At 36.2% G+C, this 16,154-nt stretch overlaps 1 protein-coding gene across 1 annotated transcript in view; it reads left to right on the top strand.

The window, feature by feature from the left end:
- The window catches only part of STUM (stum, mechanosensory transduction mediator homolog), a 99,087-nt gene that overhangs the window by 67,112 nt on the left and 15,821 nt on the right, over positions 1-16,154 (top strand). Inside the window, exon 2 of the mRNA XM_074262603.1 lies at positions 9,651-9,830. Coding sequence (XP_074118704.1) covers positions 9,651-9,830 — 180 coding nt within the window. The remainder of the gene's footprint in view (positions 1-9,650; positions 9,831-16,154) is intronic.

The raw sequence follows: 16,154 nt of genomic DNA, 5'->3' as shown, positions 1-16,154 counted from the left end.
AAGCAATCTTGAAGACAAGTGTTAGATTTTGAACTAGAAGACCTGTGTTTGAATCCCAGCCCTGCTTTTTGCTGTGTGACCATGGGCTAGTCAATTAACCCCTATGGATCATACTGCCTCTCTCTGTAAAATAAAAGACTGGAATTGATGATTCCTAAGGTCCTTTCAACTTCAAATCTATAATCTCATCCAACCTCCTGGTCTTTGTTGTTGTTCAGTCATTTCAATCGTGTCTGATTCTTTGTGACATCATTTGGAGTTTTCTTGGCAATGATAAGGGAAAAGTTTGCCATTTCTTTTTCCAGCTCATTTTATATTTTATTTTCTAGCTTATTTTACAGATGAGGAAACTGAGGCAGAGTTATGTGACTAGCCCAGGGTCACACAGCTAGTGAGTGAGGCCACATTTGAACTCAGGGAGATGAGTCTTTCTGACTCCCAGCCCAGCTCTCTACCCACTGCACCACTTAGCTGCCATACCACTCTTCATCATTTTATTTTTGTTTCATGTTCTGTTTTTCTCTTTAAATTGAAAGATCCCTAAGAGTAAAGGTGCCCAGCCTAATTGATGCTGGTCCTCCAAAAAGGCTTCATAAATAATTCTTAAATGAGTAAGTAACTGACATTCCTATATGGACCCTCTTCCCTAGAGATTAAATTCAATTTATTTATTACATTGACTTCATTATATTTATTTACTTTTATTAATGCCCTACTATGAGTCAGGTACAAGCTTACAAAGACAAACATGGGTGCAGTCTTCATTTCTTTATTTCCATCAGACTTGTACATTGTGCGTGTGTGTGTTCAGGTCTATGATTTCATCCACAGAGGGTATAGTAGAAAGAGAGTTGGATTTAGAATTCAAACCCTGGCTCTGCTACTTTCCATCTGTATCACGTTGGGCAAATCACTTTCTGGGTCCTCATCTGAACTCAAGTCTTCCTGACTCTGGCGCCCTATCCACTGTGTCTCATAGTAGAGACTTATTAATGCCAACAGTAGGCACTATCCAGAGTCCTGGATTTGAAGTCAAGAATACTTCAGCTCAAATGATACCTGATACCTAATCATAGGTAGATTATTTCACTTGTCAGCTTCAGTTATCTCCTTTGTAAAAATTGAACTAATAATCTCCTCTATCTGCCATGGATGTTGTGAAGAAAGATTTTTGTAAAATTTAAGGTGCCAGATATATATATATTTTTAATTTTTAATATTAGCTCAAAAACAGCACATAAAAAGTCTTTGGCATCTTTTTAAATCTAGGTATTCAAGCCTTGGCAATTCAGCACTAATTAAGTGATGAGGGAAACCATCAGAATTTGTGAAAAGTCAGAGTTCTTTTAGAAGAAATAGTTTTATTAATGTCAAGTACAGTGTCATCATTACTGAACTATTAACAACCAGAAGTCAGGTTGGATCTGCTTTAACAAATAGCTAAGACATTTAAAATTAGAAGCGTTTCATGAAAGGAAACAATTAATGTGCTAAAATCTTTCAACTTGTGGTGTCACTTTGTAAGTTAAAGTAATTACCAATTGTTATTAATTAATTAAATCCACTCTCCATAAATAATGCAATGCCAAACTTCAACTTGAGCAAAATGTTAACAATCAGCAAACATTTGAAATACCAATGACTATGCCTGTATAATGTGTCTGAGAGGCAGTAGTGACTAGATAGCAGGTTGTGGAACCTGGAAGCCTGGGGTTCAAATTCTGCTTCACTGGACTTCAGTTCCTCACCTGTAAAATGGACTAAATAGAGTCCCCTTCCAGCTCTAAATCTATGATCTTCTGCTGTTCTTTTTATATGTCTCCCCAACAAGATTCTGAGCTCCTTAAGGTTATGAACGTCCTAATTTACATCTATATAGCTCCTACAAAACTTAGTCTCCAATTTATCTTTTCTTTTTTGTCAGTAAGGAAAAGGTCAATTTCTTTATTTTTTACATATTATTTTCCCTCCAGTTACTTGTCAAGAAACCTTTTTGCATTCATTTTTACAGGATTTTGAGTTCTAAAGTTTTGTCCTTTCTCCCCTTCCCCTTCTCCTTTTCCAAAAATGATTGATAGGCAGTTTGATATAGTTTATACATGCGCTATTATGTAAAACATATTGCTATGTAAGTCACAGTTGTGAAAGAAGAAATAGATCAAAAGGAAAAAAAACACAAGAAAGAATAAAGTAAGTGAGAAAAATGCTTCAATATGCATTCAGAGTCCATCAGTTCTTTATCTGGTTATGGATAGCATTTTACTTCATGAGTCCTTTATAAATGTCTTGGGTAATTATGTTGCTGAGAAGAGCTGAGTCAATCATAGCTGATCATCACACAATGTTGCTGTTACAATGTTTTTATGGTTCTGAACATTTCACTTTGCATCAGTTCGTAAAAATCTTCCCAGATGGTTTTGAAATCTGCCTGTTCATCATTTCTTATAACACAATAATATTCCATTACATGAATAGAGGACAGCTGATGTTCCTGAATTGATGGACAGCCCTTCAGTTTCCAGTATCTTTACTGCTATAAATAATCCTGTACATATAAGTTCCCCCCCTTTTTATGATTTCTTTGGGATATATGGTTAGTACTTGTACTGCATCAAAGATATCCAGTTTGTACAATTGGATTGTCATTTAAACATAGTTCCAAATTGTTCCCTCTAATGGCTGGATCAATTCACAGCTCCACTAACAGAACATTAGAGTTCCAGTTTTCTCACTTCTTTACCAATTATCACTTTTTTTGGTCATATTGGCAGATTGATAGGTGTAAAATGGTATCTCAGAGTTGTTTTAATCTGCATATTTCTAATCAAAATTGATTTGTAGCATATGCAAATCATATGCTTCTACATAGCTTTGATTTCTTCATCTGAAAACTTCATATGCTTTAACTATTTATCATTTGGGAAATCCAGTTCATCTTGTATGTAGCTTGTTTACATAGTTTTATTTTGTGTTGTCTCCCCTACTCCCTTGAGAGAAGAGACTATCATCTCTTATCTTTTTTTTTTTTTTTTTTTTTAGTTCTCCAGCACTTAGCATAGGCCCTGGCAGTACAGTATAAAGTTAAGAAACATTTTTTCATTTGGGTTTTGCTTTTTGTTTTGTTTTGTTTTTTTAAGTTAAGGGTTTTGCCTAGGGTAGCTAGTAAGTGTCTGAGGCAAAATTTGAACTTAGGTCCTCTTGATTTCAGGATCAGCACTCTATCCACTCTACCATCTACTTGCTCCAATAAATATTTACTGATTGACTGACTACCATAGTTACCTATTCTTTGTGATACTTGTCTATGTTTTTCTATCAGTTTGCTACATACAGTAACAAATTAATTATCCAATGTGCTAGCATCCTTTTGAGATCCTTTCCTGCTTTCAGCATAGATAAGATGTAACACAGCACACAGGCTGTCTACCTATTATCCCTTCCTCTTGCTAAATGCCAAGCCCATCATCTTTTTTCTCTCAAGCACTTCTTTGGTGATATCCTTTATTCCTGGTCTCTGTCTTGCTTGACAGATTTTGCAGCTTATTCACACCCATCCTTTGTCCATACTCCAGTGTCCTCTGGATAAATTCTTTGGAGACTGAAGTAGAATGCTAATCAGGTGTATGTTGGTAAATGCTTAACAGTCAGCTCTCCAGGGGAAAAATGTACATATGATGTATTTTAAAATTTAATTTGTTTTATTAACATTTTCTCTGTCACTTTCTTAAGTTTGGACAACCAACAAAATAATAAATCAAGCCCTGATTTGTAGCATTTATCAATTTCAGAGATACAAATGCTCAGTGGTAGCAGAGTAGTACAGTGTATAGAGCATGGGATGTGAACATCTGAGTTCAAACCCAGTCTTAGACACTTACTAGCTGTGTGACCCTGGGCAAGTGAAAACCTCTATTTGCCTCAATTTCTCATCTGTAAAATGGGGACACACTGGAAAAAGAAATGGCAAACCACTCCAATATCTGCAAAAAAACAAAAACAAAAACAAAAAACCACCGAAAACCTATGGACATATGGGATATAATTCAACAAAAACAGAATGCTCATATTAAAATTTAATAATCAGGTCAGGAGCTGATATGAGCTTATTTCAGCATGTCCTTCCCACAATAGATGAATATTGATATGAAAAGTATGGGCCTTTTTTTCCAGGAAGAACTTTGGGACCATTAAAAGAACTTTTCAACTTCCCAGTGGTGATGTAGATTTTTCCCTCTTATTTAATACTAAGCTCTTTATCTGCAGTCAATATCAGTCCAAAATATGTGTGTGTGTGTATATAAACATATACACATATATTTTCCAAATCATACTTGTATTATTTTCTCATTCTCTAACTTTTCACATAATTATGTTATGTTTATATACTGTTTTATATTCATATATCATACATTATGTATAATATTACACATATTATGTATATGTATATAAGTAATCTATATGTTTTCTGTCTAACTATACAAGAGTCTGTACAATAGCCATTCTGCATCCACTTGATTTTTCCTATGTGGATAGTTAAACCAAATTCTTTTGAATGATTATAGATATAATCTAAGAGGCTCTGCAGTATTCCAGGGTCTGACACAAACAGCACAGTTTCATTTGCAAACAGGAACAGATGAAGACCTTTCATCCCCCCAACCTATTTTCCCTCTTCCCCCAAGAATGTAAATTCACTGGGATCAGGGACTATGTTTCTTTTTACTTACATTTATATCCCTAGTGCAAAGCACAGTACCTTGCAGATAGTAAATGCCTAATAAATGTTCATTTTCTTCCTTCCTTCTTCTCTTTTCCTATAGTATTCAGAATGGTCCTGAGACATGTGGCTTTTTCTTTATATCCAATGTTCTGCAGACTCTTGCACAGCCTGATAATATATATATTTGGTAGCTGAATAAAAGTATTTAAGGTGTACACTCATCTTCTGTAGAAAAAACAGGCAGACATCCTTGGCATAATTCTAGGAGCAGACAGACAACAACAAAGATGATACACACCTTGTTCAATTTTCCCATGATTTTGATCTTTTTGAACAAGTCACTATATTTTCAAAGCTCTTCATTCCACGTAGTTTGAATAAAATGAGTCTCTAAGATGGTGACATCTATTTAAAATGCTGTTCTTCAGTTTTTATGAGTCAATGCTAAGTTCGGGAAATTGCAGGCAACAGTTCAGTCTGTGGTCATGGTGAGGTTCCAGGGCAGCTTATTTTGTGGAGTTCTGCAGGATATTTTGAGGTCTCTATTTGTAGTGTGAGAATTTGTCATCTGTCGCTACATGAAAGAGAGAGAACTTCTGACACAGCATTCTAGCCTTGAAGTCATGTCTTGCTAGGTATTCAGTAGGTGCTAAGTTTATGCAACACACCAACTTAATTTATTCCTGAAAAGGGGATGAACAATTATATCCCAGCCTGCAGAGAGGAGGGGGGAAGGGAATTTAAGGAACTCTGAATAAGAGAACTTGCCCAGGGTCACACAGCTAGGAAGTGCTAAGTGTCTGAGATCACATTTGAACTCGGGTCCTCCTGAATCCAGGGCTGGTGCTCTATCCACTAAGCCATCTAGCTGCCCCCAAGAACTTCTTTCATTAAAGATCTGTACCGTCTCTGCACATATTCACCTAAAATACTGAAAGGGCAACTGGGTCCATAGTAGATAGATTGTTAAGCCTGAAGTCAGGAAGCCTGGAGTTCAGATACAACCTCAGACACTAGCGATGTGTCTCTTGCAATCACTTAACCTTCTTTGCCTCAGTTGCCTATCTGTAAAATGAGCTGGAAAAGGAGATGGCAAAATTACTCTAGTATTTTTACCTCAGAACCCCCCAAATGGGATTAGGATATGACTGGAAAATGACAGAACAACAAAAATAAAATACTTAAAAAAGTAAGTAATAGGATGATATAGGCCATATATGTATAAGGTAGTGCTTGAACCCATATTTTCCTGACTTCATTGCCCTAGGCCTCCCAAAAAGTCTTACAGAAATTACTTTTGATTGAAGAATTCTCATTTTTGCCTTTATAAAACGGACACAGAACTTGGAGGAAAAGGTGTGTGTGTGTACCAAAGCACATTGGTGAAGAGCCTCATCAAAGTGTCATAGTCCCGTGCCATTCTTAAGTTCCTAGGTCACTGGTCAAAGCAAGTCAGGTCAAGAAACATTTCATAAGTACTTTCTTAAGTACTTATCACATTGTGATAGACAATGTGCTAAGCACTGGGGATACAAGCAAAAAGAATGTTTTTGTCCTCAAAGAACTTACATTATTATGGGGGATAGACAAGACATAAAGGGAAGATGAACAGGGGACGTGGTCCTTGTTTTGGGTCATGATGGATAAAATCCAGGGTTAGAACAGGCTGTGTCTGGTCTCTGCTATTAGCACACTAGTCTCCAGCAAGAATATTTATGAGGAAGAAGCATAAAGAGGACAGATTTCGGTTTTAGACCTCTCCAGCCAATTCATTATTTCTATTCATTCTCCATAACTGGCCCAGGGAATGCTGCCTTCAGGTTCAAAGCAGTGAGGATCTTAAGTAGGGTGATATAGCTAATAAAAGGCAGAACAGGAATCTTGACTCCAAACCTACTTCTCTTCCTACTATGTCATGCAACCTCTTAATTGACAGATAAAAAAGTAAAAGTTTTCCCTTCAAATGGGCTAAAACCATCTTTAGGATATTGGAAGATACTGGTAATGGTGTCAGAAGACTCAAGGTCCAGCTCTGCATTGAACAAGTAAAATTCACCTCTGATCCTTAATTTTTCTTCTAAAAATGAAGGGATTGGATTAGATCATCTCAAATCTTCTTTCTGGTTTTCTGTTCATGTCAATTTTTTTTATTAGAAATAAGAAATGTATTTAAAGAGTATGCTAAAAATTGGCTTTAAAAATCCCTTAAAGTGCTCAAAAATGGGCAAAATTAAAGCCAAACGTCATGATGCAGATAAAAATGAAAAAGAAAAACAATAAGGAAGTAAAGGTCTTTGTTGAGAGCTAAAATGATCTAATCACATGTGATAATTTGTTAATAATGGCACATATAAAGTGCTTTATATGGATTATATCATTTGATCCTTACTACAACCCAATGATATATGTGTAATAATTATCCCCATTTTACAGATGAACAAAGTAAGGCTTAGAGAGATTAAATAATTTGCCTATGTTCACACAGTTAAGTATCTGAAGCAGGATTTGAAGTTGGACTTTCTTGACTCCAAGTCATTTGTACACAGATTTTAAGGTTTGCAAAACACTTTAGAAATATTCATTTGATCCTCATAACAATCCAAGGATGTAGGGGCTATTATTATTTTCACTTTACAAATGAAGAAACTGAGCCAAATAGCAGGTAAGTGATTTGTCCAGGATCATATGGCTAGTAAGAGTTTGAACACATCTTCCTAACTCCAGGCCCAGAGTTCAATCCACTGCATCAAATGTGTGGAATCTCTCCTTGCTTTCTCATCATATGTGGAATAATTGTTCCTATTCACATAGGAAATGTACTACAGAAATTCTATCCAACATACTGAGAACTTTTCTCCAGGTCATTTGTCACTTTGTAGATATCCCTTGCTCCTATTGTTTGACTGACTTTCATTTTCCAGTAATATATTTCTTGAATAATAGAGTTTTTTGCTACTTTTCCTATTCTTCATTATCATTACTAATATACAATAGCCAATATACATCCACCATCAGTTTGTCCATCAGTATTTGAATGACCTGCAACTTTAGCCCTTCATACTGTGCTGCACAGGTATATTGATATTTTTAAAATATGGCTGCTTGTTTTAGGCAGGTTTAGGGTCATTAAAAGAACTAGCCAATTTCTCAAATGTAATCCACCCTGCTCTCATCTTCCCATTTGCCATATTTGAAATGCTAGAAATTGGATAAGACTTTATAATTGAAATACAAATTTTGATGACTAATATGTTACTAGATGAACTGGTCTCTAGACTAACTAACTTTAAGGAATTAATCTAGACTTAGCTGGCACATTGGGGAAAAATTCCACCCTAAATACAGACAATTCTTGTTTTATATAAGTGAATCCTTCGAACCTCTGACATAAAGTAATTTTTTTGTAATGAGAATTTACCCACCCACTTCACTTAACCCATATAACAAAAGTATATACAAAATGATACCTTTATATAAGCCATGAAAAGTACTAAAATGCAAGACACATTAAATACTATACCATGATAATAAACATAATTTTGAAATGAAAGGTAAAGTTAATGATAAAATATGTACAGATGTGCTGTATGTTGCCTCTTCCTCACCCATTGCACCCAGCCTTAATCACTGATGGTTGGCTGTGCAACTTATTTATGAAACTATCCAGGGATATTTGGACAGTGGCTCTCTCTTTTCCCCTTGTATATTTGTCGATGGCAAGCTATGTTATCCTCAACTAATCTTTAAACTTTTAAAAATGTTGAATTATTTGGATCCATCTTTTCAATACAAGGAAAAAAGGTCACACAAATGATGGAATGCTTCTGCCAACTGTTTTTGTTGTGAATCTTTTTGCTTCAACCTCAGGTTCCAAAGCTTCCCTTTCTTTTTCTGCAATTTTTGCAGCTGGTAGCTCAACTAGATTCTTATTCAGACCAGTTCTTTCTTCTTCATGAGACTCAGTCAGCTCCTCCATGTCATTCTCATCATCTACTTCTAACTCTAATTGTGCTAATTTTATATTCTTGTTACTTAATTGTGGGCACAGTTTTTTCCCCAAACTCTCTGTATGTTTTGTTACACCTTCCCAATATTGCCTTGGCAATATTCCAGATTGCACGGCAAATATTAGTGCACTTCCAAAAACCTCTCTACATCAAGTCCTTATCTGTGTCCATAGATGCAATTTTCTGGGCAAATGTAGTATGTAAATTATATGCCTTGAAATTTGCAATTGCTCCCTGACCTATAGATTGTAATAATGAGGTGGTGTTGGAGGGAAAATGGACCACTTTTACATTTTCATTAAAATCATCCATGTGGGAGGGTGATGAACAAGAGAATTATCCAAAATAAGTAGAATCTTGAAAGGGATATTATTATCATTACAAAAGTTCTCTAGATGTCAGGAATGAAACAGTATATAAATTATTGTTCAAAAATGGTAAAGATTATCCTTTCCTTAGGGTTAGCAGAAATAATACACATGTTGCTTTTAATGCTCTGGGATTTTCTGAGTGGTGTACAAGAACAGGTTTTAATTTGCAAGTCCCAGATGTATTCCCTTCAAGTAGAAGAGTAACTCTATTTTTTGAAGCTTTATGCCCTGGTATAGTTTTTCTCTCCACTGAAATCTAGGCTCAAGATGCCATTCTTTAATAAAATAGGCCAGTTTCATCTATATTAAAATTTTGCTTTGGCAAAATTCCTCTATTATTTTTTCATCTATTTATTATTGTTATTTTGCAAGGAAGCTTCAATGTCTGCTCTATTAGCCTCTCTTGACATTTACACAATTTTAAAAACAGAATGGAATGTGAATTTCTTTCAGAATTCTTTATAAAAAGCCAGATTTATGTCATGGAGATTCATGTAAAGTGAGAACTCTATGTACTATAAATGGATTGCTCACAGTCCCTTTTTTTCCCAGGTACCTTTGTCTCTGCCTTCACTGTGCTGTGTGGAGCCCGGACTGACCTCCCCGACAGGCACATATGCTGTGTCTTCTGGTTGAATATCGCCGCAGCACTCATTCAGATTCTGACAGCTATTGTGATGGTGGGCTGGATCATGAGTATATTCTGGGGAATGGATATGGTCATTCTCGCCAGTGAGTATCTTACAAATGTCTCCTCACTTCTCTTTCCAATCTCTTAACATAAGGATCCAGCCAAGAAGACAAGGTGGGGAGACCAAGACCAGATAGAGATGTGGGGAGTTTGGCCAGGTTTGAAATCATGGACCAGCCCAGAATTCCCATGAGGCTTTGATGTTCTTCTCAGGGAATTATTTACCTTACTTCAGTGCAATACTCATGTAAGATTAGGACACTACACTGGGCTTCCCAGGAAACACTTTGTTGTTAATAGATTTCTCTCCATTTTTTTTGAGGCTAGAATAGAGCAGATCTCAGTCAATGTTTCCCTTCTTTACCAATCTTTTCTTCTTAGCCATTATAGAAAGTCTTTTTCCCACTTGATAAGAATGATCAGTGTGCTAGCACTAATTCAAACAGAAAGATGCTGAAATGGAAAAATATGATAATTTGGTCTTTGATAATCCCTTCCCTAAGGACATCTGAGTTGATGGGAAAAATCGGGTCTCATCTAAGATGTACATCGATTACTGCTGTCAACCTTAGTCAGTGGGAGTGAGAAGTGTGTTAATCACCTGTACAGCTCAAGGTGTCAGTCCCTACTTCTTGCCTTATACAAATGAAGTAGGAGCTTAGAGAGGAAGTGATCATGGTGGGTTGACAGGAAAAGAACTCTGGAATGAAGATCATACTGTATTAATGAGTCACAAAAATGATCATCACACAGGTGGACTGAATGTCTGGGAAGAAACAATATGAGAACCATAATCTGTACAATATGCCTGTACAAGAGCCAGTACATAGATTCTAACTGAAAATAAAAGGGGAGGAAACATGAACTTTCTTAAAGAAATAGAGCCAACTATAAATACCAGCTAAGTGAACATGGTTAATATTGAATGATAAAGAAATACTCAACACAGTCGGAAAGTATAAGGCACAGGCTTGAGAAAGGAAAATCTGGACAATGTAGAAATAAATTCACAGGAAGGGAAGGGAATCAAAAATCATTTACTCCCACACCCATAGAGAAATATTCTCTATAAAATCTAATAACACATAATTTGAAGATTTTTAGTGACTAGGAACTCACTACTTTTAAAAGTAGCCTATTCTGCATTTTAACTTCTACCTCTTTATACATTTTACTCATTGTTCCTTGCCGTGCCCTTTAAACAAAAATGTGTTGGTAAATGTTTAACAACCAGCTTTCCAAAGCAGAACACACTTTTAAGTTTATTTATTATAATTAACATTAAGTTTAATTATTGATATTAAGTTTATTGTGCATTAACATTTTCTCCATCAGTTTCTTATGTCTAGATAATGAATAATAAATCAAGCCCCAATTTGTGGTGTTTTCCAAGATGTAAATGCTCACATTAAAAATTTAACAAATGGTAGATGCTATGAGTTGGTTTAAACACATGTCAGCCTTTAGGGACAAGCAAAACAAACCTAATGTTTCTTCCACATAATGGCCTTTTAAATACCTGAAGACCTATCATATGCTCCTTAGGCTTTCTGTTTTGAAGGCCAAACATTGAATTTCCTTCAATTGAAACTTATTTGGTATGATCTCTCCAATTCAATCTTCATCAGGGGGCACCAACCCACTCCAATTTGTCAGTGTTCTTCCTATTATTCTAGACCCCAGAATTAAAAATGATACTTCAGTTGTGACCTGATCAGGACAGAATACAGAAATGCAATCACTCACTTCATTCTGGATACTGTGGCTCTCTTAATGCAGTCTAATATTAATTTTTTTAAAATTTTTGCTGCCACATCCCATTGTTGAATCCCTGAGCTTACCATCTACCAAAACCTCAAGATTTTTTTATAGGTACCATGTAGTCACATTTTCTCCATCCTGCACTTGTGCAATTTATTATTTAACCCAAATGTAGAGTTTTAACTTTATCTATATTAAATGGAGATAAATAGGATAGGCTTTCCAAATGCTGGGAACTGGAGAACCTTTCATCAGAAATCAAAGGAGAAACAGGAAGACTCCTTTTAACATTTAAAACTCTAGTTTAAAAAAATTGTTCAGTTTTTTAATCTCTTTATAGGACAACTTTTTTTTTTTTTGAGTTCTTCCATTAAAACACACACACACATTTTATCAGCATGAATGGAAAAATTGACAATTCTAAGTAAAAAGAATTACTTTTGATGTAATACCAATGAAATGATATCTTTTTCTTACTTGAATAATGTAAATGAATGGTTAATTCGAACCAGAAACAGAAGCACAGACTTGTGTTATAAATATTAGTATTAACAGATAATATTTGACAAATGATCTGGAGGACTTTTGTGAACCATTGTAAATCTCCTGCTATGCTTTAGGATCTACTGATTTAGAGATTTCTTTCAAAACAGTTATCGGAGAGCACAGTAGATTATAAATCCACTTTTTTATTATTATTATGATGATGATGTCATTTTCTGTGACAGTCTCTGTTGTTTTGCTATCACTTTATAGGTTCAAATTTTCAAAACCAACATTCAACATAATTTCCCTCCTCCTAGGTACTTTGCATGTAATTAGATGATTATATCACCAGATGAATTATAGTTTTTTTTTTTTTTAATGATGACTTAATTGACTGAACAGCCAGATTTTTCATTGTCCTGCCTAACAGAGAGAAAGAAATTAGATGTTTTCCCAACTGAATTATGGTTTTGAGTATGGGGGATTATTTGTTTTTTATTTTTATAGAAATATAATTCTTGAAAACAGCTAAATATAAATATTAGTCAATATTGCTTGTCGTTAATGCTTTTAATTCACATTTTTTAAGAGATAAGAGATATAATTAGGTACCTTTCTAATTAATCCTTAACTATTTTCAGTTACCATGGCTTTCTCCCTAGGCTTGAATAAACACTCTTAAAAAAAAAAAACTGGTCAAAATCTTTTCTTTGATCAATTAACCAATCAACAAACATTTATTAATGCCTACTATGTGTCAGGCATTATGCTGAGTGAAAAGTCCTTCCTAGACCTATTCAAGTTCTCTGATATTTTAATAATTTAATGCTATGATAAAAATCTTTGTCTAATTTCTGCCATGAAAGAATTTTTTGACTGTTGCTGGCTCTTTAGGGCTAAAGTCTCATTACTTAATTTGTCCAAGTGTTCTTTATCTCCTGGTATAAAGAAGAAACAAACAGGGCTAGATTTCTGGTTCCCTGCTCCTACTTTTTTTTCTTCTTTTTCTGATATTCTGTTCAAACAATTACCAAAAAAGAGGGAATAAAACCCTCTCTTTCCCCTTTCTCCTCCTATTTCTTTTTCCTCTCCTCCCCCTTTTTGTCTTTCCCCCCTCCTCCTCTCTCCCTCCCTCTCTTATTTTCTAGCATGAAATCCTATCTTTGCCTTTTTTTTCCCAACCAGAAGGCAGTAAGTTCTCTCTCCCTTAAACTTAGCTTTTTGCCCTTTGAAGCTAGAGCATTGTTATTTATAATTGGCAACAAATGGGCCCATAGCAACCATCACATAAACAAGATTAGATATAAACTGGGTTTGGATAAAAAAATGTTTTCTGAAATTGAGAAAACCAAGCTTATCAGACCATATATCAACTTATTTTCTTTCACTGGTATGGGATTTTTTTCTCAGGCAGATCTTGACTCACTTATAATTCAAAGTCTTAGAGAGGTGCTTAAATGTCAGAGAATAAAGTAATAATGGTTCATGGTCAGTGTTAAAGGTAGAATTTATACCTTTGTCTTTCTGAATTCAAATGCAACACTCTAGAACATTCAAACTGCCTCTCATTAGTTGCTCAGTAAACATTTATTATGCCTGTGCCAAGAATAGCAATGTGGCACAGTGGATAGAGTACCAGTTCTAGTGTGGGAAGGCTCATCTTCTTGAGTTCAAATCCAGCCTCAGACACTTATTAGCTAACTAATAACTCGACAAGTCACTTAGCTGTTTGCTTCAGTTTCTTCATCTGTATTAAAAAAATTAGCTGGAGAAGGAAATGGCAAACCACTCCAAGATCTCTGAATAAGAAAATTCCAACTGGGTTCCTGAAGAGTCAGATAAGACTGAAGAATGACTTAACAATTCTGTGCCAGGCTCTGCACTAAGCACGGGGAATACAAAGAAAAGCAAAAGATGCTGTCTACCCTCTAGAAGCTTACAATCTAACAAACAGGGGAGATAACATGCAAATAACTAGGTACAAACTATAAATAAAATAAATTGGAAATAATCAACCAAGAGAAAGCACTAGCATTAAGGAGTAATAACCCCCAATGCTATAATATAATTTTTCAAAAAATATTTAAATTTAAGGGTCAAAAACTGAAAGATTTTCCTAATATCTCTTCATTCTAGCGACTTCTATTTCCTATTTATCCCATAACTCACTTTTTTGTACATAGTTGTTTGTTTGTTGTTTTCCCTCTTAAATTATGAGCTCATTGAGGACAGGACTGTCCTCAGTTTTCTGGCACATAGTAGGTGCTTAATGAATGTTTAAGGAGAGACTTATTAGACTGGTTATTCTAGCAGCAATATAAAAAAGTGATTAGAGCAGGGGAAGTGGAGTCAAGAAAACCAATTAGAAGGCTGTTACCCTAGTACAGGTACACTGTAAGGAAGAAGGTCCAGAGTAGGCAGTCACAATAAGAAATAAAATAGAAGAGACATATGGAGAGATGTTGCCAATGTAGAACTATCAGGCTTGGTAACCAGTTTGATGTATGTAGGGAGTCCGAGATAATCCAGAGTTTATGAACATTCGAGTCAGGATGAATGATGGTGCTACAAACAGAAATAGCACAAAACAAGCATTTTTGGACTGCTGTGCCCAGTGCATGACCCTGCTATTCGTCTGCACAGACATTATCCTGGCAGGAACATTTTCCCTCTTTGTTTCTAGGTCCCCCCAACTCTGGGCAATCTTCTCCCACTAGCCCCGCTCAGCTTCAATCATTATGATCAGCATGGACTGATTTTCACTGCTACAGTTAAGCCTGGGACCACTCATGAGGCTATAAATTCTACCGGGGCGGGGTCCTTGTCTAAAATAGACACTTTCTGAACGTTCCTACCCCAGTCTTCCATGCCTGATGCTGGGCTTCATACAAGCTTCAGCACTCAGTAAATTGAGCTGTCAGCATTGGAATCACAAGAGGCTGAGGAATCATGGATGTGAGATTAGAGCAGGGGGATGAGGAATGGGAAGGGTAGGGGGGGAGGTGAAGGAGTGGGGGAGAGAATAAAGGAAATGCTGGGAGAAAAAGGTCAAATGTAACACTGGGGAAGTTAGAAAAAAATCTCATGGTCCAGCACTTAGAGCCTGCTCCAACAGGTGATCTGGTGGGATTCAAATCTGGATGGGTGGGTTGTGCTGGAACGGACTGAGAGTAAAGAAAGTAGGGCCAGTGTTATGGATGGAGGAGGGGTGTCAAAGTAAATTAGCCAGCAGGTTAAAAAAGATCAGGTTAGAGTTTCCAAAAACTAGAGCAAGATCTAGGTGTGGAAATGATCCAATAGGCAGTCACAGGGACTTTACAGGCACCAGAGTGAACTCAAAGAAATAAAACACTAGCTAGTCTTTTATAAGCCAGAAAGTGTTCCAGAGTAAGAGAGCAGATCAAAATTCATCTTATCAAACTACAGATATTATAGGGCAAGGTCAGGCAACATTCTCTTACTCCCTAGACCAGTGGTCCTCAAACTTTTTAAATTGGGGTCAGCTCACGGTCCCTCAGACTGTTGGAGGGTGGGACTATAGTAAAAACAAAAGCTCACACTCTGTCTCCGCCCCTCAGTCCATTTGCCATAACCTGGGGGGGGACCACATCTGGCCTGCGGGCCGTAGTTTGAGAACCCCTGACCTAGACAGACAGACAGACAGTCAAACTGACACTCACACACACAATTGCCCTACTTCTGTTGAGAATACCACCAATAAAACAAAACTCTGCATTTTTATAAAATGTGATAAAAATAGTATTTCCAATAGTCCTGTCACCAGAACTATAGTTATCAAAAAGTCACACAATTCACTTCATACCTTCAGCTGTCTGTGCCTGGACTTTTTGGCATCCTCATTTTTTTCCAGAATTGTTTCTCTCCTTCCCAGCATCAAACTTCCCCTTCTAAAAAGTTACCCAGATTCACATCCTTGAGGCATCCTGTGTAATTCACTCTCCCTCGGCCCTTTTAACCAATTATATGTTCACATGTTTCATATCCATCCCCTCTTCTCCACTCAGTGATCTGGTTCTCTCTCCTGGACAATGGAAATAGCCTGCTAATGGATCTCACTACCCCACAATCTCTTCCCTCTTTAATCCCTTCTCCATCCA

Source organism: Sminthopsis crassicaudata, chromosome 4 (genome assembly GCF_048593235.1).
Source record: "Sminthopsis crassicaudata isolate SCR6 chromosome 4, ASM4859323v1, whole genome shotgun sequence".
In the NCBI taxonomy this organism is placed as follows: Eukaryota; Metazoa; Chordata; class Mammalia; order Dasyuromorphia; family Dasyuridae; genus Sminthopsis; species Sminthopsis crassicaudata.
Note: the sequence above shows the minus strand (reverse complement) of the source record. Positions and strands in the feature narration are given on the sequence as shown.